Genomic DNA, 22,635 nt, shown 5'->3' with positions numbered 1-22,635 from the left:
CTTATGTTAATCCGTTACTTACTTAATCTTTTGATTAAGCATACTAAAGAAGACATGTCTCTTTAGAAAAGTTAAAACATTTTTTTCAAGATTCAAGACAAACAATTTATCCCCAGGGGAGTAATTAAAGGTAAGGCACCCCTGCCTCACACCGGATGTCAGCTGGGATGGGCTCCAGCCCCCCGCAACCCCGACAGGGACAAGCGGTTGAAGATGAATGAATGAATGCACAGAGCCGACATTGCAACAATGACAAAAGAAGAAAGAGTGACTAAGAATAAATAGATATGTTAGGAACCTAACCTAATAAAAAGCAGGAAGACAACAAGTATATACATGGTAAAACATGTGCCAATGGGCAATGAGGTAGATGATACTTAGTGCAAATGTGATAAAAAAAAATGTATGTTTTGACAACAATAAAATACACAAATTCTAAAATCACAACATTTTTTAAAGCATGCAAGAAGTGGTGCCGGTTCTAGACCAGCAAAGAGTTGGGACCAGTTCTCCTGGCCGGTTCTTTGGCTGTGGAAACAGGAAGAACTGGGTCAAGACTGGACACCGAATCTAAACCGTGTCGGTCAAAAAAGGGTTACCAGAGCCACAAAATACATTCATTCATTCATCTTCAACCGCTTATCCCTAGTACGCATAATTTATACAACAGTGTAGTAGTCCTCATGATCATTAAACTGACTTCAAGTGTGAAATTGCACTTGTCATCGTGCACCTTGTACTTGTTAATGTATTCTTATTAGCATTTTTAATGCTGTTACAAAGCCACAAAGAGAGTCTAAAGCATCTCTTACAAGCACAGCAAAAACCTGGTGAGTAACACTCCAAGCTGTTATTTCCAAGGTTTTTACTTACTTACCCTGCTAGATCATGTGTGTGTGTGTGTGTGTCTTCTCCTGACAGCCTGTTTTTAATTACTGCATTTCCTTTTTCAATTTTGTAAGTCACTTTCCATCAAAAAGTAATGATCTATAAGAAGAAATAGGTCTATGCAGTGCTGGTTATTAAAACAGCACACTTTTTGTGATGTGGGCGCTGAGGATGGATTTTGACAACACCCTTTAAAATGAGGCTGATTTAACACTAATGATGATGATGCCTTCAGTTCTTTGTCTCCCCCTCCCTCTCCCTCTCTCTCAGGCCCACACACAGCAGCCTCCTCCCCCCTCTGAACAAACGAGTTGACCATCGCTGGTTCCTCCTGAGCTCCACCAGAGTCACACGGCGGAGCAGTGAGTGCAGCCAGGCGGGCCCACACACCCCAGCGCACGGATCAGGAAAGGAGAGAAGCGAAGGGAAGGCTGCGATAAAAAAAAACCATTTTGGATTATATGCATTAGCTATGAACATCCACGACGTTAAGCAGAAGTAAACAGGAGCTCTCACACCACAAACGCGTCGAGGATGAACGGGTCTGCAGCGGCCACCGGATCGGCTTCTTGCCGTTTCGCCCACTATTTTGTTGTGTGTGGAGTGGACACGGACACGGGCCTGGAGCCGGACGATGGAGCAGGTACATGTTTTTTTGAATGTCTTTTTGAAAACATATACCCACTACATCAATGCACCTTCCATGTCATGCTTCAGGATAACCAGTTTTCCATTTAATGTAGGCCTGTTTGTGTGTGTGTGACATCCATTTAAATGTGTTTTGATTGGACGCCACATTCCTCTTCCTTTTCAAAGGCTTGTTGACAACATCATATCAGCCAGGAGCCTTTGTAACACAGCCAATATTTTAGGGCAGTGACAAATAAATCCCATTACAATGTGCTTATATATTTTTTTCCTGCAAAATTTGTGTATTTTTAAACGCATGGTTTTATAAAAATAGAGATTTTTGAGTATTAAATAAACAAAATCCAAGAGAATCATCATGAAATTGAAGCAATAATATAAAATGTAGAATACAGTCTTGTCCTTTTGTGTCATTTCTGCTTGTTGTTAACACATCACGCTTCTGTTTATTGTGTTTTAATCCCGGCACGTTAATTCAAATGAGAGTGAAGCGTTGTTGCTTTCTGCAAGTCATCCACTGCTACACCTGGATAAAGGATATGTAGCAGAGAAAGGGTGGAATAGAGAGAGGATAATAACAGCATCCTATATGCTGCCCAATCCCGCACAGATGGAGCATCCAGGCAGCGGTTTCATGGTGAACGCAGGACCCAGATTACACTGCTGTAAATCTAAAAAGGCAGTGATAATCTATGTGACAGCTTGTTCAGCTCTTTGTTTTACTAAACAAAAATGCATCTGTCCTTTTCTCACCAAAAGCCAAAGGTGGATGGAAATGGATGCTGGGATGTAGCTGGATGTGGGGGTTGCCACGGAGATGACAGCTGCAGTGATGCTGCCTTGTGTCTTAGCGCTCAGGATGGTTTTCATTTGTGGTAAATTGCTTCTCGGCTTAGAAACGGAGCGATCGGTGTTGGGGAGGCTTTCTCTCACATGGAGTTGTTGACACTGAGGTGAGGACAGAATCACCCCGAAGCCCTGTGTGTGTGTGTGTGTGTGTGTGTGTGTGTGTGTGTGTGTGTGTGTGTGTGTGTGTGTGTGTGTGTGTGTGTGTGTGTGTGTGTGTGTGTGTGTGTGTGTGTGTGTGTGTGTGTGTGTGTGTGTGTGTGTGTGTGTGTGTGTGTGTGTGTGTGTGTGTGTAAAAAGAAGCTGTGCAGGGGCGCTGAATACCAACACACCTTGAACATCACTTCCAGGATTGCAACACAGTAGTCACACCTAGAGCTGCATGCGATTAGTCGATAAATCGATTAGTTGTCGTCTATTAAATTCATCGGCAACTATTTCGATTATCGACTTGAGTCATTTTTTAAAGTAAAAATGTCCAAATTCTCTGATTCAAGCTTCTTAAATGTGAATATTGTCTGGTTTCTTTCCTCCTCTGTGAGAGTAAACTCAGTATATTTGAGTTGTGGACAAAGCTAGACACTTGAGGACGTCATCTTGGGCTTTGGGTAACACTTATCGACCGCTTCTGACCTTTTAAAGACAAAACAACTGATCGAGTTATTAAAAAAAGGATCGACAGATTAATTGACAAAGAAAATAATCTCTAGTTGCAGCATTATACACACCCTGATGCTCCTCGAGGGTGCATCCAGTCATGCCTTTGAACAAGAGCAAGAACAAAATGTATTTAGGATGAGCTGTGTATCGTGTTGGAAGACATAGTTCTGCTGCGGCTTAATTACTGCTCTAACCAAACCATCGGGCACTTTGATATCTGGCTCCCTGCGGTGAGTGACAGCGCTGCTGGCTAGTATATCTGAGCCCCACCAAGCTGCTTATGTAACAGCAGGTCATCAGAGACCCGCTGCAGCAGGGCGCTCTGCTCCTTTCAAGGGATTTCTGTCCCTGTGTTTGACTTTACATACATATTCTGTAAGCTGCAGCGAAGAGACGCCCATTGTGAGGTTATTCAGCATCTCTTCTAGTGTATGTGTGCCGTTGGGGAATGCGTACAGAGACACAGTCTGCCCTTGTTGGCTTGTAAATAGATTCTACTGTGTTTCCTGCAGCCTAATCAAATTTCACGTGACGTCGCCGTCACACGGGGGTGACATCACTGGAGAGCGAGAACTCCCTGACCGCACGTTAGAGAGCTGCGTTATTTGTGTTGAACTCATTGCAAAAGAGATGTCTTTGCAAGAAAACATCCAGCCTGAGTTGTTTTTTATTTATAGACACTTCGTTTTATCATTTTTATTTAAGCATACATCTTGTTTTTGTCTCATGAGTCGTTCTTTCAGTGGACGGACGGTCTTTAATGCAAAAGATGGACTTGGTTCAGTAGTTTGAGCCAAAAAGGGAGTAAAACCTCATCAGTGGCAGCCGACATTTGCTGTCATTTAAATCTCTTTCTGCTTTTTATATATTTACCCTCATCTACTCGTGTAATGAAGTGATGAATGGGACCACGGGAGTAATTCAGCTCGTGAATATGACAGATATACGTCTACCTTTTTTACAGCCGTTCAATCAACCCTAAGGAAGTGTGTCTGTTTTAGGAATGAAACGCCATTCAGGGGCACACATCTGCGTGATGGATGTCTAAACCGCAGAATGAATATGAAACACGTGGTTGTTTTTTGTTCTCCAAAAACATTACAGTATCAATATTACGGTGACGGAGGTAAAGACTCGCAAACAATGAAACAACTAATCGATTAGTTGATAGACAGGAAATGAATCAACGACTGTTTTGTTAATCAAGTTATCGTCAAGAAATGTCAAACATTATGTGATTCCAGCATCTCATTCGGGAGGATATGCTAATTTTATTTGTCTTATGTGAGTGTATGTTGAATATATTTGGGGTTTTGAACCGCTGGTTGGAAAAAAAAACTGGCAATTTGAAGATGTTACCTTGAGTTTTAGGAAATGAGACGGTTGTCGCTACAGTATTTTCTGTCTTTCTGCGGATCAAGTGATTAATCAAGAAAATAATAGGCAGATTATATCAATTATATAAATATTCATTAGTCACAGTTAGGGCTGAGCAATAAATCGATATTATATTCAAGTTGTGATGAGACTTATATCATCGTAGAATTTGGAAATGGTGATATTTCCTAAGTGTCTTTTGTCTTTTCCTGGTTTTAAAGTCTGCATTACCGTAAAGAGATGTTATTTTCTAAACTCATCAGACTTCTCTATTATTTGTCTTTACCCGCTTAGTCATTATATCCACATTACTGATGATTATGTAACAGTAAGAAATAAAGTAGCAGTAAAGTGAATATTCTCAAAGTCAAAATGCAAAGTAAATATTTTATAAAAGCACCAAAAGTCAACTACACTATTGTACTTCATCAATTTCAAGGTATTTGGTCAAATGTGATATTTGAGTTTCTTCAGCCCTTTTGATGATAGGAAGTATTCTGCAACTGCTTAGTTTCTTATGTTAATGTGGTCAGAGGAGTGAACACGCTGATTACAGCCCAACTGAAACAGACATTTAAGCTTTCACTCAAACACTAAAACAAACCTCCCTCTTCCTCCGTTCTGTTAACACGGAGAAACACAGTGAATGCGTGTGAATATGCTCTGAACAAACTCTTTCATGGGAACTCGTGTCAGGAGGAGTGTGGGATTTAATTGGGTCAGCTGATGAAACTCGAGGTGACGTAAACCCCTGACGAGCTTTGTCTTGATGGCTATATCTTCAAGGCCGTGGCAGAAGGTGCTACCATGGCAACCCCTTTCTGCGAGGCTCAGTGCCGAGATCAATTTGTTTTCTTGACTCGAAGAACATTGACTGCCCCTCTCGTCACTGTGATCCATTAGCTTCTGTCTCCCACCTACCAGTCTGACTCAGTTTAACTTGAAGTGCTGCTCCTTTCTCTCGCTCAGCCCGCGGCGCAGTTTCCTCTTGTGGTGCTGTGCGTCATCTCGTAGGCAGCTGAATGTTCCTGGAAGCTGAATGAGTGCATCAAAGCCGGCAGCTGAGAGAAGATTTATTAGTTTGCCATTTGCAGTAGTTCTCGTTCTTGTAATGCAGTGATGTCAGGAACATGAACTCTTATTAGTGAAATGGGGAGAACGGTGAAGAGCACTGTTCAAGGGCATCTCCCTCAGAAAGTGGATCCCTCATTCACTGCTGTCAGCCGATTACACGTGCTGAATCATGCACACAGTTTATTTCGAACTCTGCAGCTCCTCTTGTCATGCTCACACACTCGGTTTGTAACCGGAGATAGAAGCTGACACGAGGTGCAGAGACTGACAGAGGAGGAACTTGAGCCAGACAGGGCCAATGCATCAAATCTGTGCGCTGTGAATGTGTGGAGTGTGTAATATAGTTTTTTTGCATGCACTGCAAATTCAATCTTCTCCTGCACATGTAGCTGTTATATAGATGTCTCTCACCTTTATCCTGAGCCCTGATGTTTGGAAAAGCAGCATATTTTCCACCCGTGCACTCCCTAAAAGCGTAAAGAGTTTCCTTCTGCAGAGTGTCAGATATGAGGGGGGTTGTACCAATTTTCCAGTCTATCTTTATGATAATTAGTTGAGTTACATAACTATTGGAAGGGTTCTCCCTCTTTGCTGCAGAATGGTGCTGTGAACAACAGATTCACTTTTTCTTTCAGCCTGTGTCGGAAAAGGTCGTCCTCTCCAAGTTTTTTTTTTTTTTTTATAAATCAAAGCCGCTGTCATTATGTGACCTCCTCTGTTCCGTCCTTTTCATTGTGTAATGAAGTCTGTCTCAGCAGCGATGAAGGTCAAAGATGACTATGTACTAATACGATAAATGTACTTTTTCTGTGCGCCTGTCTGTCTTTCAGGCGAGGGCTTTGAGCAGAGCCCCATTCGGCGGTCGTTCAAGTCAAAGGTTCTGGTGCACTACCCCGAAAGGACGGACAGGAACCCCTTCAATAAAGATGCGATCAACATGGTGAGATCTTGGACTGCAACATTGGAAATAATAAGAAAGAACTAGATGTGCCTTGTCCGTAGGGCAAAAGTTATGTGGCTGAATAGTGTAACAAATGACAAAAGAGGAACATGATAACAAAATCAACTGGAAATACAGCGGAGGAGCCTTTTATCTTGTTTGCTGCCTCAGTAGAGGCGTATATGCTCTCGTTTTTTTTTGCACAGAATATGTTTATTGTTCTCTGTGGAAAAGCAGGTCAGGACGGCCTAAGCATCAAAAGAAGTCTGCAGCAGACACCACAGTATCTGATGTATTATATTCTATTTATGGTATCAGATGTGTGGTCTTATTAAACAGTTTTACTGTGATTTTATTGGGTTTTCAGACCTAGAAACGACGACATGTCAAACAAAACACGGTTAGAAATATATGTATGTGTGTACATGGCGCCGGTTCAAGGTTCCTATTATCAGTTCAGAGGCTGGCAAAACAAGTCTGTTTTCAATTCATTATAGAGTCTATGCTCAAAATAAAGGTCACTGTTAGCTGCAGTTGCTTCAATTAACTTAAAAAGACTTGACTAAATTGCTGCCTTGTTAATTCTTTATGTAATGAATTTTGTCAAATCTACTGTAGCTGTCATGATCTGTTGACCTGTTATGTGTTGGTGGTGTTATGTGACCCTGTCTTGGCTAAGCCTCACTTGCAAAAGATGTTTTTATTTTAATGTGACTTCCTAGTTAAATGAAGGTTGTGTATATAGTTTATGCATTCTCAACCAGCTACACCACCTATTTTCTTAGAGTTAAAGGAAATGTTATTACGGCAGGAATTGATAAAAGTGTTTCAATTACAAGAAACAAGATGCTGATCATGTAACTTATGTGTGATACAGGTTTTTTTGCATTGAATAAATGTAACAGAACAATATCAAGCCAATGCAAGGTTCAACTTTACACCAATTTAATTTTTAGAAATGAATTTGTCCTTCCTCGCACAGCCTCCTCAACGTTCCTGCGGTAATTTACAGCACAATAGTTTGGAGTAACATATTCTATCATGGCTTTTTGGATGTACTTACATCGTCCCAGATGGACTTTCGTGTAATCCACTATCCATCACTCCATCAGTTATTGAGGTCATTATTAGGGATTACATTTAAATTGCCACTTAGTTCTTAACCCTCTTTATGTTTTCTCCTCCCTTTCCTCGTCTTCGTTCTCCACACTTTCTCCTCAGCTCTGTATGCCGAGAGGTCTTTCCTTCCGTACGCAGGCGGACAGGCTTGATACTCAGTTTCACTCCTTCACGATGTCTTTTGACGACGGCACACGTTCCTACGGCTTCGTCCACACCTTCTACGAGGAGGTGACCAGCGCTCAGATCATCACCGCCATGCAGACTCTCTACCAGATGCACCACGTGGAGCACCATTCAGCTTCATCTGCCTCCTCTCCCTCCTCCTCAGCATCGTCCGCCTCCTCGCCCTCAACCTCCAGCATGGACTCGCTCGTGAGCAGCTTGGATGAGTCAGACGCTGAGTCTCTCGCCGGGGTTTCCGCCTGCCTCGGCTGCGCGGGCTCCTTCGATCCAGCGCGGGACACCCTGTACGTGTCAAAAGCCCTCTGCCTCCTCACGCCGCTCCCCTTCCTTCAAGCCGCACGACAGTTTCTGTCTCAGCTGCACCAGGCCGTGACCTCTCACACAGCCCCACCCCTCCCTATAGAGAGCTACATCCATAACATCCTCTATGAGGTGCCCCTGCCTCCTCCTGGCAGGTCACTGAGGTTCCACGGGGTGCAGGGACCCATCGTGTGCCAGCGGCCCGGGCCGGGTGAGCTTCCGCTGGGGGAGTATCCTCTTGGAGAGGCGTTCTCCCTGCTGGGTGTGGACAATATGGTGCAACTAATTACCTGTGCCCTTCTGGAGACACAAGTACTGATTTGCTCTCAAGGTACGAACACTGTTCAGTTATCAGCATGCTTCAGATGAAACTGAAAAATAAGAAATTCAAACATATTGCCAACATTTGCTGATTACCTCAATGCAAAGACGGTCATAGAAAAATCAGGGAGACATTATTAGTGTCATGATGAAGAACAGGACGCCTCCACTTCATCTTTACATAGCATATATGTAATATCTGTTTGTCAAGACAAATTTACAGTTTCAAATCAAACTTCAAATCATAAATCAAGACACTGTTGCACCATGGGTTGGGGTGTACGCAGATGATAAAAAACATAATGTCAAAAAACGAATGTCCAGTTTCAACAAAAACATAGTTTATTTTTACCAAAAAGCATCAAACAAAGAACAAAGAAAACTCCTGTGCCTCTCCTGCTTTGGTAAAAAACCTTTTGCCCACCGAGGTGCCTGGTCCCTACAGAATTTCAGGAGCCCCGAAACACCTAAGCTAAACAAATGATAAACTGGAATACTGATAGAAATCTAATCATAATTAAATCAAATAAAATTGATTCAGAATAATCAAAAGTAACTACTCACTAAACAGAATACTACACTAAACCGCACTAAATACTAACAATAAATAAATAGCTCCAACAATATATTTTATTGCTGCTATATTAAAGTTCTGTTATGTTAAGTTCAGCTCCTTTAATCAAACTTCATCAGTGTTTTTTTGCAGAATTAAGCAACGCCCATAGCAAAGCAGCTGTTTTTACTCATAACAAGATACAGTCAATAACATAAATATAACATTAAAATGCAGAGTTAATCAACGTAGACAAGACAAGGACAAGTACAGGATGTGGCACATGAAACAAAATATATAAAAACACATGAAATAAAACAAACTTTTTCACACGCTACACTACAGTTACCCCACCTTTAACATACAGTAGCAACATGGCAAATTGGTTTGAGGTTGAATAATGCCGAGAAACTGACATTGTAACTTAATCCTCAGTCCTTAATCTGGCTGGACTGGTAATTAAAATATTGTTAAAGGGAATGTTTTCTTGAAAATGAGTTCCTCCCTTGGTATTGGTTAGTGATTTCTCAGTTCTAAAACCGCATATCTCTTTCTCTTTCTCTTCTCCTCAGACTACCAGCGTTTGATGACAGTGGCGGAGGGCGTCACCACCTTGCTATTCCCGTTCCAGTGGCAACACATCTACCTACCCATTGTTTCTGCACCGCTGCATCACCTCCTTGACGCTCCCGTGCCATTCCTGATGGGCATCCAGCGCAGAGAAGGAGCTCAGCGATCCTCCCTCCACCTGCCACACGAGGTAAACACAGATCCTACTGTATGCATCCGTAGTTTCCTGTGTGAACGCTCAGGATGCCGACATTTCTGATTACTTCCATTTGCTGATTCTGCCTGTGATGCTTGCCGGATAGCTTGCCCTCGGCCTCTGGCCTGTCGAATTGAGACGGTACATTTCCTCAGAGCCCCCCTCGCCTCTTTTCACAAATCCAATCCTGTATCTGAAATAACTTCATGCTGCATGAATTTCTCACTGAAGCCTCTTTGAAGTCGCTCTGCCCCAGAAAGGAGGCACTTGAAAGACAGCCCGGAGGGGAATGAAAGCAAAAAACGCAGAGCATGAGAGATCCAGAATAATGGGTTGCTGAATAATTAATAGGAGTTAGGGATCGCCACTTATTAATTGAGTTGTGTAATTTGTATAGGTGGTGGTAATTTGCAAGGGAGTGTGAAATATTTTAATCACGTGTAGGATTTGGTTTGGAGTGTGTTTTTCTTCTTTTCTCAATTTGACAAAGGCACAGTCCAGCTGTCGTGGTCCAAAAAAAAACGACTTTAAAATTGTCGTCCTTATTATTGATGCAGGAAAAACCCATGCTCATCTTTTCCTGTCCTTCAAAACATGTCATCTTCTCCTGATTGTCCTATTGTAATGAAATCAATGATGACAAGACACGAGCTCAGAAGTGAAGACATTAGCTACGAGGATAACACTGCACAGAGTAAGAGGAAGTCTTCAACTGTCCACTCTAAACATCTCCGAACTTCCCCCGAGGCTGTGAACTGACTGCCTGAGGTCGTGTTGAAGGTCGTGTTGCTGCTGACTGCGCTGCTGTGCTCCACTGCTGCTTACAGAAGCAGTATTTTAAAAACAGTGCCTATCTTTCTCACAGAGTTCTGTACTTCATTGCTCAGCAGCTTCATGTGCACGGCTCTGGCACAGGTTTGGGTTTTTTTCAGTGTGAAAGCCTGATATCGGAAGGTTTCCATAATTCCCCCTGTTGCAGTGATAACAGTAATCATTCGATAATCCTTCACATGCTAATATCCTCCGAGAGCTTATCAACGGTGAACGGCCAAAAATCTAATAATGGAAATCTTCATCTCGGATCTTAATTGTTAAAGCTCAGCCTCTACATTGTGACTGGATAAACCTGTTATGATTATCTGATGGAGAAGCCAGTTGGAAAGTTTTTCATGTCTTCTCTTTCTTGTTTGTCTGTTTCTCCGGCACAGGCCAACCTATGCTTTGTGGACATTGACAACCGCAGTATCGAGGCTCCCGAGAACCTCCCTGTGTTTCCAGACCAGGCCGAGCTCATCCAGGAGCTGAGTGAGGTACTGCTGCGTTTCGGGCTCCCTCCGCAGGGCGGTGTGATCACCAAGCCTGCCACCGCCTCCCCTCGCATGAGCAGCCTAGTGCTGGAGGATCTAATGGAGGACAGAAGGAACGGGAACCTCGGGGGCGAGGAGCTGGCGGTGCTGGAGAGGCTGCAGGCTCTGGCGCGGCGGTGCGGAGGAGAAAAGATGTCAGATGGAGGGAAGACGCTGGGGCATGTTTTTGAGGAGGAGGAGGAAGAGCTGAAGGCTGCCAAGCTGAACATTCAGCTGAGGGAGGTGTTTGCTGGACGCTTTGCTGCCATGTTTGGCAGGTACGAGGAGTTTGTCATCCACAGCGCTCTTGATTTGGACTCTTGGTTGAGCAACAGAGAGGGGACGTTCAGCTTTGACAAGGTACAAAGATCGATTTATAGATCGAGTAAAACTATTGCCAATTATTTCCACATATGTTGAGATTGCTTTTCAGTGTTTACTTTATGTATTCCATACTCTCTTTTCGTCTTGTTTTTTTAAAGTGTTTTTCAATCTTTCAGGGTTCCTTCCTCTCAGTTCAGCCTGCGACCCATTTGCACTTCTTGTCCCAGTTCCTGGAGACATCCATGTTTTCGTCCTTCGTGGATGGGAAGGTGATATCTCGCTGGGCGGATAGAGAACCACTGCAGCAGCTGTTTGACAGTCGTCTGGAGAGAGAACGACTGTATGACACAGACGAAGAGGACTCCCATAGCTGCCGCTACAGGAAATGCACCACGGTCTTTGAGTCAGGTACTGTGAAGCTGCGCATGAGCAAAAGAGGATGAAATAAATTAATGAAATCCGTCTCAAATGTTGCTATAAGTAGTGTCTTAATATTGACTTAATTTGCAAAGATTGTCATAGATGGTCATGTTAAACCTGGGTTAGGCAGTTTATTTTTGGTGTTGTTGGGCAACAATTATAATAATAATCTCAGCATATTGTAATTTAAGTGTTCTGAGAGAAAACTAGACTTCTGCAGCTCTTGTTTTCAGCCTTTAGAAAATCCAGCCTGTTACCGGAGACGGCTTTCCTTTTGGTTCAGTTGACATTTATACAATTGAAACCACTTCTGTACTTAATAGTAACTTAAATTATTACATGCAGATATTTAAAGAGGCAGAACGTTTCAATGACAACCTACGACAATCTAGAAATAACCTCTGGATGTTTCTGCAGTCAGTCTCTTTTCAGCATTTAGATAGTGTATAACTATCTAAATGCTGAAAAGAGGTTTTACCCTAAATCGGTAGATTGAGCAGAACGATGATTGAAGTGGATGCCAGATTGTCAAGAGGGAATCTGCAAATCTGTCACCATCTGTCCCTCTGTTTGGGCTTTAGACTGTATGTTGATAATGTTGCTATCTTTTCTGCAGCCACCATTTTTTGTCTCTGTTTTTTTAATAAGCACTGAAGATCTTACTTTAAATGCTGGGATATTATTTGAGGGGGAAAATATGGGTAGAGTTGGGGAATTAGAGAGGGGTGAACTAAAGGATACTGTAGGGGATGAGCATTATACAGTGTGAGCGGAGGACAGGCCTTTGTGTGCTATGAAAACAAATCTTCTGCTTTGAAGTCCTGCCAACCTCTCTGCAGAAAATACACTGCTGCACATCTCAAACCTGCTGTATCATTCTCCACATTTAGACTCTGCTGCAGAGTTACATTAGATTCATCTATGCTGCTGTTCTCTGTTCCAGTTTCCCTGTGATACAAAGTTCTTTTAAACAAACTCAGTAGCACTCAACCGACTTGAATACAAGATGTTCATGAAAGAAGTGATGTGAAATATCGTCTACAGTAGATAACCCTGTAGGATCCTAACCGTTGTTATGTTTGTCTCTGCAGCTCAGGTCATTGAGCGCCGACTGCTGAAGGCGGACCACACAGCCATACACCCCCACCTGCTGGACATGAGGATCGGGCAGGGTCTTCACCAGCCGGGATACTTCCCTAAGCTGCAGGCTGATGTGCTTGCACATGGACAAAACACCAACAAGTGAGCTTTTGTGTTCTGCTGTTATTCCATGGGAAAACTTTAAAGCGGTGATTCCCAAACACGGGTATTTGTAGCACAGGCCCGGAGGGGACAAAGAGCAGCTCATGGGATTTTGATTTATTTATTTATTTTTTACATGTAAACATCCAAACGGGATTATACAGAAAATGTGTGTGATGCTGAGCTATTGTGGATGTATTATCCCAAACAGACGATATAGTTAGCTTAAAGGTGAGATTTCCATGTTCCTTTTTTTATTATAAAGCGGGTTGAGGTGCTAGAAAGTGTGAAAGTGTGAAAACAGTATCAAAACAGTCAATCCACAGAGACATACACACAGTCAGTATTCAGAAACAGTGCCTTTAAACAAGCTGTCAGGACTTCTGTATGGTTGTGACATCCCAACTATACTATATATGGTTGGAAAGTGTATGTAGTTACAGTACTGGTACAGTCATACACCATCATAGTCCATTATATCCAATTAAAACCGCTGCTTGGACCATAGAAGCAAACTCTGTTTTTAGGTAGTCTAAAAGGCAGTTTTAAAAATGATTTAGATAAATACCTTGAGTGTTTTTTTTTACATTTCACAGCATACACGTCCAAATCCCGCATAACCAACTGCATTATCATTTGGCAAAACTCGATATGCACACATTGAAGCTGGCAGCAACCACACGCTTCAAAGTCTGCGTGGCATGTAAAGAAAACCCCACTGCGCCCACCTATGAGAAAAACATTTTAACACTAAAGCATATAAACATGTTCTAGTAAAAAAACTCAAAATAGAAGTATGGACCTGAAAATGAGCACCATATGGGACCTTTTAAAGGTAATGGACAAACAGTGAAAAAGTTAGCTAAAGGTATTGAATAATTGGTTGAAAGGTCCTGCTCTTGCCACACCTGATTTAAAAATAAAATCTGATTTTATTTTGCTGTTTTCTGGGCGAACAGGTGGTCTGGCCGTGTTACAGCATCACGCAGGACTGAACTCAAGAGATCAACAGTGACTGACTCAGGAGTGGACAATGAACAGAGACAGGTGTGTTGAGACACTCACACACAGACAGACAAACGCACAGACATTAGGAGGTGTTTGTCTTATTTATTACCTTTTTGTTTATTTAACAGAAGCACACATTTGTGAGGAAGAACCTCCGTCAGTTCAAACTACTTGATTCTTCGCCTCAGGCCGTCACTCAGACTCACAGAGAGTTTGTTGACGGGCTGCTGAGCGAGTGTCGTCTGAAGGTGAGCGCTCTCTCCGCGTGGTGTTGGAGGAACTGATTTTTTTATGATCATAGTTCAAGGTTGACGCAACAAAACGTCTTTGGCTTTTTAGACCAAACGGATGTTGATGGAGCGGATGGGGAAGGAGAGTGTGGAACTGGGTCAGGGAGAAGCCAACATCACAGGCCTGCAGGAAAACACACTCATCCACGGGCTGTGTGACCTACTGGAGAGAACCTGGGGCCACGGGCTGCAGCTGAAGCAGGTCACACACATCATTTTATGCCTTAGATGCGTCAGATGACCTAAAAAAACATGCATGTTACCACGTAAACAAACTCACATCATGTACACAATTAGAGAAAAGTGACTGGCTGAATATGAGTGTGTTTATTCTGAACAGGGGAAGTCTGCTCTTTGGTCCCATCTGCTTCATTATCAGGCGGCCCGGGGGAAGACGGAGACACCAGCTGAGTCTCCAGGTCAGAGCACAATCTGACCATTTTGGTTTTCTTGTCTTAATCAATGAGCAAAGAGTCAGAGGATCTTAGGTGTTTAACTCTCTGTCTCTTCAGCGTGTAACGGTTCAGACCAGAAAACGTTTGATGATGCCGCTCTGCTCCTGAGAGGATCGTTAATACAGGACATGAGGTAACGAGGGTGAACGTGCCGAGATGTTAAGGAGAGTGTGGGAGACTTTGTTTATGGGTGTTTGTGTTCAAGATGATTCAGGAAAAATGTAGATGAAGAAAACTAACATTGTTGCTTCATTTTGTCTTTCAAATAATTTAGGGATGGATGGATGCTTGAGAAACTAGATAGATAGATGATAAATGGTAGATGTTTAGATAGATAGATAGATAGATAGATAGATAGATAGATAGATAGATAGATAGATAGATAGATAGATAGATAGATAGATAGATAGATAGATAGATAGATAGATAGATAGATAGATAGATAGATAGATAGATAGATAGATAGATGGATGGATGGATGGATGGATAGATAGATAGATAGATGGATGGATGGATGGATGGATGAAGAAAATCAACATTGTTGCTTTATTTTGTCTTTCAAATAATTTATCCTTTGGCAGACGTCTAGGGATAGATAGATGCTTGAGAATCTTGATAGATAGATGATAGATGATAGATATAGAAAGATAGATAAATAATTAGACAGATAGATGCTTGAGAAACTGGATAGATAGATATCGTTATGATAGATGGATAGATAGATCGATAGACAGTAACTATAGATGAGGGTGTGATATTATCTATGGGACAGTGGTGAAGTGTTACAGACAGCTGAATCAGTCTGTTGGAGAAAGAGCTGTCTGTCCGCTCGGTGGTGGAGGTCGGGGTTATTATCCATAATGGATGATAGATGGTTCACTGTCCTCCTCTCCTCCACGACTCCAGTCGAAACAACATTTGCAGCCAAAAACAAACTACTACACATACATTATATCTCTTCAGCATTTTTGCTCTGTTCTTGGTCACAGGCGTTGATCTTTCTAGAAGCTATAAAATAGAACTAAAATCATTATTAGATACAGTGTTAGGAGAAAAAGCTTGTTTTTCACTTTACTGTTCTTCTTCCAGGTTTATCCAGACCATGAGTGAGGGTCTGTCTGAGGTGGGTCAGACTCGGGCCTGGATCCACCTGGCTCTGGAGAAGAAAATGCTCTCCCAGCACCTCAAAGAGCTGCTTACGAACCAGGAGCTGCTCAGGTAAGAATTCACTCCTAATTGGCTTTAATGAAAAGGAGACACAAGAGTAACGTTTCTGTTTGACTGATCATTTTCTCTTCCTTCTTGCCCCCTGACAGGCAGCTGTATAAACCTCATGCATTCCTGCTCTGTGAGGAAGAAAGGGAGCAGTTTCTGTTCCACCTGCTCTCTCTCAACACTGTGGACTACCTCTGCTTCACACGCGTCTTCACCTCCATCAGTAAGTCCCGTAAACCTTAGCAACTAGAATTCACTGGCAGCTTTATAGCTATCAAGAAAACTGAACGTCTCCTTTGGGACGGGTCTCCACCCTGTGACCTTGTATACTTAAATTACACCCAGCATCCCATGGATTCACATCGTCCCTTTAGACCTCAAACAATAGACATCAAAATGATCCTAATGTTGGAATATTTGGAAGATTTTAAGTGTGAAAGGAATGACTTAACTGACTAAACTCTGCTCTGTTGTCTCTCCAGGTATTCCGTACCGTGTTGTTATAATGCCCATGAAGAAGCTGAGCATTGCAATGGCAACAGTTGACCCTTGGGTGTGCTTGTCAGGAGAACTGGGTGATTCGGGAGTTAGACAGATTCCCAAGAATACGCAAGAGATTTTTTTCCAGGTTTGTGTACTCTCTGTTTGTGAAGGTCAGCTTCGTGTCCGACAGAGACGCATGACTGGATACGCTCAACTGTGGTTTGTGCTTTTTGGTTTCAGTGCAAGAACCTGGGCAGGCTGAGCACTCTGCAGCTGGGACAGGACAACTCTGGCTTACTGGCCAAGTGTCTGATCGACTGTGTGATGGTGTATAATGAGATCACTGGACACACCTACAAGTATGCTTCTTACTCTGACCCTGGTCTCATCATTAAACACTGACTGTGACCTTACAGCACAGAAACAGCAACAACAACTCCCCGTCTGACAAATACACGATGACATGTGCTTAAACGTTTTTATACGTGCTTTAATGCCCTCAACCTGTCAGGGACTGCAGATGAAAATGATCATGTATGGATAAATCTGGCACTTTTAGGACTCAAATGCAAGTGTTAATTAATGTGCATTGTCCTATCTTAAATAAACACAAACACATAAACACTGAAATGATCCTGACTGTCAAATCAGTGGGTCAATGATACCATTGCTCTGATATATAAAAATAAGTAAATGACCACACATTTAGAATGTTACAATGCAACCATCTACAGCAGGGCACAGTGTACTCTGCAGAGCCTTCTACATTTTATTCGTTTATCAACACAAATAAGACACGGGAAGGCCACAAAGCAAAACGGCCCATAAACACACAAATATATGAGCATTAAATACAAAAAACAGAGCACTCCAGTCTGTACAAGCCACCGAGTCCTCATCAACAACAGTGCAAGTTACCCAATGATCACAAGAATTGCAACAGAAATGCATCGATCATACATCAATAACAGCCTTGTGTTACGTTTGATGCATGAAGATGAAGATACACGGGGAAAAAATAGCATATTGTCAATATTTTAGAGAGGTTTTGTTTTCAGGGGAACTTGTGTCTTATAAAGAGGAGTGGAGCTGTAGTTCCCACCCTGTGTCAAATATCTGAGCTTACTTAAACACTCCTGTGAGAAATCTGCTTGATCACATGACAATAACGTCAAAATATATAAAATGAAATGTAAAATGTGATGGATTACTGATCTGGAGCGTTTTCAAAGTCTCTCATAAAATATCTGTCAGTTATCTAAACTAAAAGTTATTTAGATAAATAAAAAATGCACACTCAATCAAACGGGTCGCTCTTACCTATGTGATGTCTTTGTATAACACATTTTTTGAAGCTGGATGTGACGAAACGCCGTGTCCTCTGTACTTCCAGGTTCCCGTGCGGCCGATGGCTGGGGAAAGGCGTGGGCGACGACAGCCTGGAGAGAGTTCTGATTGGTCAGCTGGTGTCACCTGGTGGGGAGGAGGATGCTGGAAGGTGGACAGGGACGCCTCCGGAGCTGGCCTCTCCTTCTCAGAGCGTGCGGGCAGTGCTGGGATCGCTTGGCAGCCGAAGCAGTGCGTACTGACAAAGAACACATTCTTTAGTACAATAGCTGACCTACTTGTTGGTGAAATAACAGATTCAGCTCTTGTATCACCTTTCTGTTTAGCTCCTGTCCACTTCCCCTCGTGTTTGTTATCGTCCATCCTCATGTTTCTGTTTGTCTGATTTATTTGTCAGGAATGCTGTCTGTTGAAGTACAAGAGGACATGAGGGAGGCAGCAAATAACCTTGTTAAACAGTTCCACAAACCCGAACAAGAGGTATGATACTGTAAAGAGTGAGAGTGTGTTACGTATTAAACTACATCCATTTGACATGCTGGTCTCTGAGCTAAAATGAGGGGAAAATGCAAAGCATCTCATGCAGCGATGTGTTAGACTGTCAACCTCCGGCTTGGGTTATTTTTACCTCCAACATGGTTCGTTACCCCGGCTTCTCCAGCCCAGGCCTCATTTGTCTCGCTGTTGTGTCAGACTAGCCTCACTCATCTCAACAGCAACTTCAAAGCTGTGAGAGACTTGATGGATCGCTTTCGTTTATCTCTAATGGACCTCCTATTCATTGTAATAACATCTTTAGTGCAGAGGCTTTAATGTACAAGCGTCTGCTCTGTTCTGTTTACTTCCTGAGTGAGTGAAAGCCTTTTAGGTTAGTTAAATAAACAAATTGTTCTCTACTGCGGTGGATTTTGAAAAAAATGCATATGGGATTTCCTGAAGTTGAAAGATGAGCCTCTTACTTGCAGTTCCTCTGTTAACTCTCATCCAATTCCTTTAATCCCAGAGGGGAAACCTGACAGTCCTGTTGTGTGGTGAGGGAGGTCTGGTGCTTTCCCTGGAGAAGTTCCTCCTGCACGGCCTCAAATCCAGCCGTCTTTTCCAGAGGAATGTGTTTGTTTGGGACTTTGTGGGTAAGTTCATTAAAAGTAAAGCTTTACTTCTCGTTAATGTCTGTTTCCTGTCTCCATCTAGTGGTGGAGAATACGAATTTCACGTATCAAATTGCTTGCAACAAAGCATGATTGATGTGTTTTGTTAACAAACCCGTGTTAGACCCTCTGTGCACATCAACATTATTTCACCTTATTATCTGTGTGTATTAATAAGTTATGAACTGACAGCATGACCAACTCTTTCCCATAGAGAAAGCAGTGGTTTCCATGGAGACAGCTGATCAGATGGGCGACCTGCACAGATCAACCGTGACAAAGAGTCCACCTTGCGACTCACTGTGCCACTACGTCAACGCCATCAATGCATCGCCGCGTAACATTGGCAAAGAGGGCAAGTTCCAGCTGTTCGTCTGCTTGGGAATCAGGTGAGTGGAAATCAAGAGATATTGTTATAATTTGATTTGTACTTTTGTAATTAATCCAGTGAACTAACCCTAAAAACATAGATTTATTATCCATATGTAAAGCACAACTAGGGAGACAGTTTGTTGGATAATACAGAGACTCAGGGACTTCGTCTTCTAATGGTTGAACATGAGATGCAGAAAATCTTTCATCTATATGTGTAAATTAAATTAAAGTTTAAAAATGAAACTGACCATTTTGATCTCAGAGATCTAATCCAGCTTCCATTTATTTTAGGTTGAAAGGGATAATTTTTATTAGGTATTAGGCGTATATTTTCCTGCAACATATGAGGAAAATATACGATAATGTTAAATATCATGATGAAGATATTACTTGGGATAAATAAAATGTCCGATAAATAAAAGGCTGAGCTCTTCTGGCAAGTTGTTTCTTACATTTAAGCAGCATCGAAGCTAAAGGCAGCTTTACCACGTTTAGTTTCATCTGTGGAAACAACCACAGGGTTCGTACAGGTGCTTGAAATCCCTGAAAATGCTTGAATTTTAATGTTGTGTTTTCAAGGTTTGGAAAGTGCTTGAATTGTGGATAAAGTACTTGAAAATGCTTGAAATTGTATCTCCATTTCTTTCACAACAAAAAGCTATAGAATAGAAATTTAATTTACTTTCTTATCCCTCTGGTATTACGAAACACGATTTTAGTTGTTTCTAGCAAAATGTCATGTGATAAAAAAGGTGAAAAGCTTGAAAATGGACCTTGAAAGTGCTTGAAAAGTGCTTCAATTTGACATTGGAAAAGGTGTCCGAACCCTGCAACCAGTAATCCCGTACAAAGTGACCTTAGAGATCTGATAAGTATCTTGGACTTGAAGCGTTTTGTGATTTATGGACAAGCAAAATAATTATGAAGTTTATTCTGTGTTAAACTGGCAGCCAAAGCTGTTTCCAGAGAACGAACATGACGGTAGTTGCTGGCTCATCCTTTGAGTCGATCCTAACTACATCAGGCGTTCATAGGACCGTTACTCACCGCTGACCTGTTCTTCTTGGCAGGGACCGGCTCCTCTCTCGATGGCTCCCTTTGCTGGCAGACTGTTACCTGACAGCGCGGACGTACGAGGAAGGCGCTCTGCTGCGGGACCGAGCTGCTGTCCACTCCCTCTCCCGCATCCTGCACACGCTCAATGAGTTTACCATCACCCTGGAGACTGCATTGGTCAAAGGAGTCGAACTCTGACCCTGACGGAGAAGCTCCCCGCCTGCCCCGCTCTATTCATCTTTCCATCTGCGGGGAAAAAGGAAGTACATTCAGACGCTTGAGAAGTGACTTTATCATAAAAGAGGACAGTGGACTAGATGAAGTCACTGACAACTGAAAAGCTCCAAACATATTGCCTTGTTCAATGATGTAAATGTCTTATACACTGTATTTGCTTCAGGACATAGTCTGAGCTTTCCTATGCTTGTTTACACTGTGAAATCCCGTTTCCCCAAGGAGAAATATAGAGAGTCATTCATCATCCAACATCTACGGTAGATATTTCCACAGCTCACACCGTTAACCGTTCCTGACCCGAGGGCAACTATTACTCTCCGTCAACTGCTGTATTGCTTGCACTTGAACTTTAAACTAAGCACATGCATGGCCAAAATCTGTTTGTTTGTTTTATGTCTTAGTGTGTTGTGATCTGAAATATCAGGACTCAGGCCTTATTATTATTATTATTATACCTTTTTTTTCTTGACTTCATTCATTGGATATCTTATTAAATATAATCCAGAAAGATAACGTTCCCACTCTATGATATGTTACAAAATGTTATATTATTATGCTCTTGTTATTCAGTGTAACATCTTTCCTGTTTCTCATCGTTTACTTCAGTTTTAGGTCACACACTGAAGAGTTCATGAAATCCTCTGAAACCAAACTAGTGTCCTAATTGTGTCAGTTCAAACCGTCTTCGTCAGAAAGCTTTCCCCCCTCTCTCTTTCTCTCTCTCATTGTAAATGTTTTGCTTCTTTAGACCTTTTCATAGAATCGTGCCCATTTGTTATTCTGGTGTAATGAATTTGTGGCATACTTTTCTGTATAAAGGCATCTTGTTTGTGTCTGTGTGAAACAATAGACTCCAGACACACTTTACTGATTATGTCGATAATAGTCCTGCTGTTTGTTTCTCAACTGTTCAGCTGTCTTCTGACGATGAATTGAGCACAGTTTCTTAAAAGAAAAAAAGAACTAGGTATTATGTTAACGTCATATTTTATTCAACTGTTGAAAAATGATGAAAATGCTGTCTCCTGCACTGTCCTGCAAGCACTATGTACCCCACAATGGCCAAGCCTCTATTATCATTTAAATACAGATTAGAGAAAGCAATAATGAATTGTTATTTATGAAATGTGTTGTAAAAGATTAAAGTTAATATTGGCATAACTGACTTGGTATTGTGTTTTGTTGTGTGCTATTCACTCAACTATGTGATGTTTGAAAGGACCTAAGCCTGTGAATGTTCTCATGTGTCCAGGTCATCGTTATCCCCAAAGCACTTTCAGTCAAACGTAACTGGACTTGGTTATTTATCTAGTTTCACCCGGTCACTCGCTGAAACGTCTTCCTATAGACAAATAACCAAGTCCAGTTACTGTTGACTGAAATGGCTTTTGGGGATAAAGGACCTAAGATTCTTGCAGTTAAATTATTTGCAAAAACTTTATTTACTACTAATTGCATCTGATGAATGGTTTGCCAAATGGAAACTTTACTGTAAAGACCCGGTTTGGGTGTGTTGTCCGACAGAAGCTCCTCAGATCAGTTTGACGATGGTGTTTGCAGCGTCACAGCCATTACATCACATGAAGACGGCCTCGTTCAAAGCATGACGCAAAAAGCACAGTCAGTGTAGCGTACTCAGAGTTGCGTCAGATTACTTTGAAATGTACCAGTAGGCAGTCACTGAATACAAATGTTATGCAATTTTTCTCATCAGGAACAATCTGTTTGATTACAAAAACATGTAATTTAATCTGAATACTCTTAGATAACTTCAAAGTCGAAGACTGAAAATACATAATACAAAGAAATATACATGCAGCCACAAATATTTGAGCTCAACAAATATCCTTTTTTTCTTTCTTTAAATATTTAAAGTTGGTCAAATCGAAGTACCCTTACAAACACAGTACAGGTCCAAACTACAGGTGCAAAGTTTCATCATGTTAAAACTGCCATATTTTAAAGATATAATCAAAAATGTAATCAAGTTGTAATCAATCTGAATATATAA

At 41.8% G+C, this 22,635-nt stretch overlaps 1 protein-coding gene across 1 annotated transcript; it reads left to right on the top strand.

Moving 5' to 3' along the window:
- Positions 1-1,302: 1,302 nt before the first annotated feature.
- Positions 1,303-21,121, top strand: LOC310949537 (DENN domain-containing protein 5B-like). Its single transcript, XM_083917013.1, has 21 exons — positions 1,303-1,531; positions 6,324-6,433; positions 7,655-8,369; positions 9,485-9,672; positions 10,887-11,384; positions 11,525-11,756; positions 12,860-13,010; positions 13,970-14,057; positions 14,147-14,266; positions 14,358-14,510; positions 14,649-14,727; positions 14,821-14,896; positions 15,853-15,981; positions 16,080-16,201; positions 16,461-16,606; positions 16,702-16,820; positions 17,855-18,039; positions 18,206-18,288; positions 18,812-18,938; positions 19,171-19,345; positions 20,402-21,121. Exons 1-21 carry the CDS (start codon positions 1,423-1,425, stop codon positions 20,583-20,585), a joined length of 3,789 nt encoding a protein of 1,262 aa, XP_083773139.1. The 5' UTR covers positions 1,303-1,422; the 3' UTR covers positions 20,586-21,121.
- Positions 21,122-22,635: the final 1,514 nt, after the last annotated feature.

This window comes from Echiichthys vipera (genome assembly GCF_963691815.1).
Source record: "Echiichthys vipera genome assembly, chromosome: 7".
NCBI classification, from domain to species: Eukaryota; Metazoa; Chordata; class Actinopteri; order Perciformes; family Trachinidae; genus Echiichthys; species Echiichthys vipera.
Note: the sequence above shows the minus strand (reverse complement) of the source record. Positions and strands in the feature narration are given on the sequence as shown.

Coding starts and splice junctions, on each gene's coding strand:
- LOC310949537 (XM_083917013.1), top strand. CDS start 1,423: ATGAACGGGTCTGCAGCGGCCACCGGATCGGCTTCTTGCCGTTTCGCC. Junction 9,673..10,886: donor CCCTCCACCTGCCACACGAG/GTAAACACAGAT, acceptor TCTCCGGCACAG/GCCAACCTATGCTTTGTGGA. Junction 11,757..12,859: donor CACCACGGTCTTTGAGTCAG/GTACTGTGAAGC, acceptor TTGTCTCTGCAG/CTCAGGTCATTGAGCGCCGA.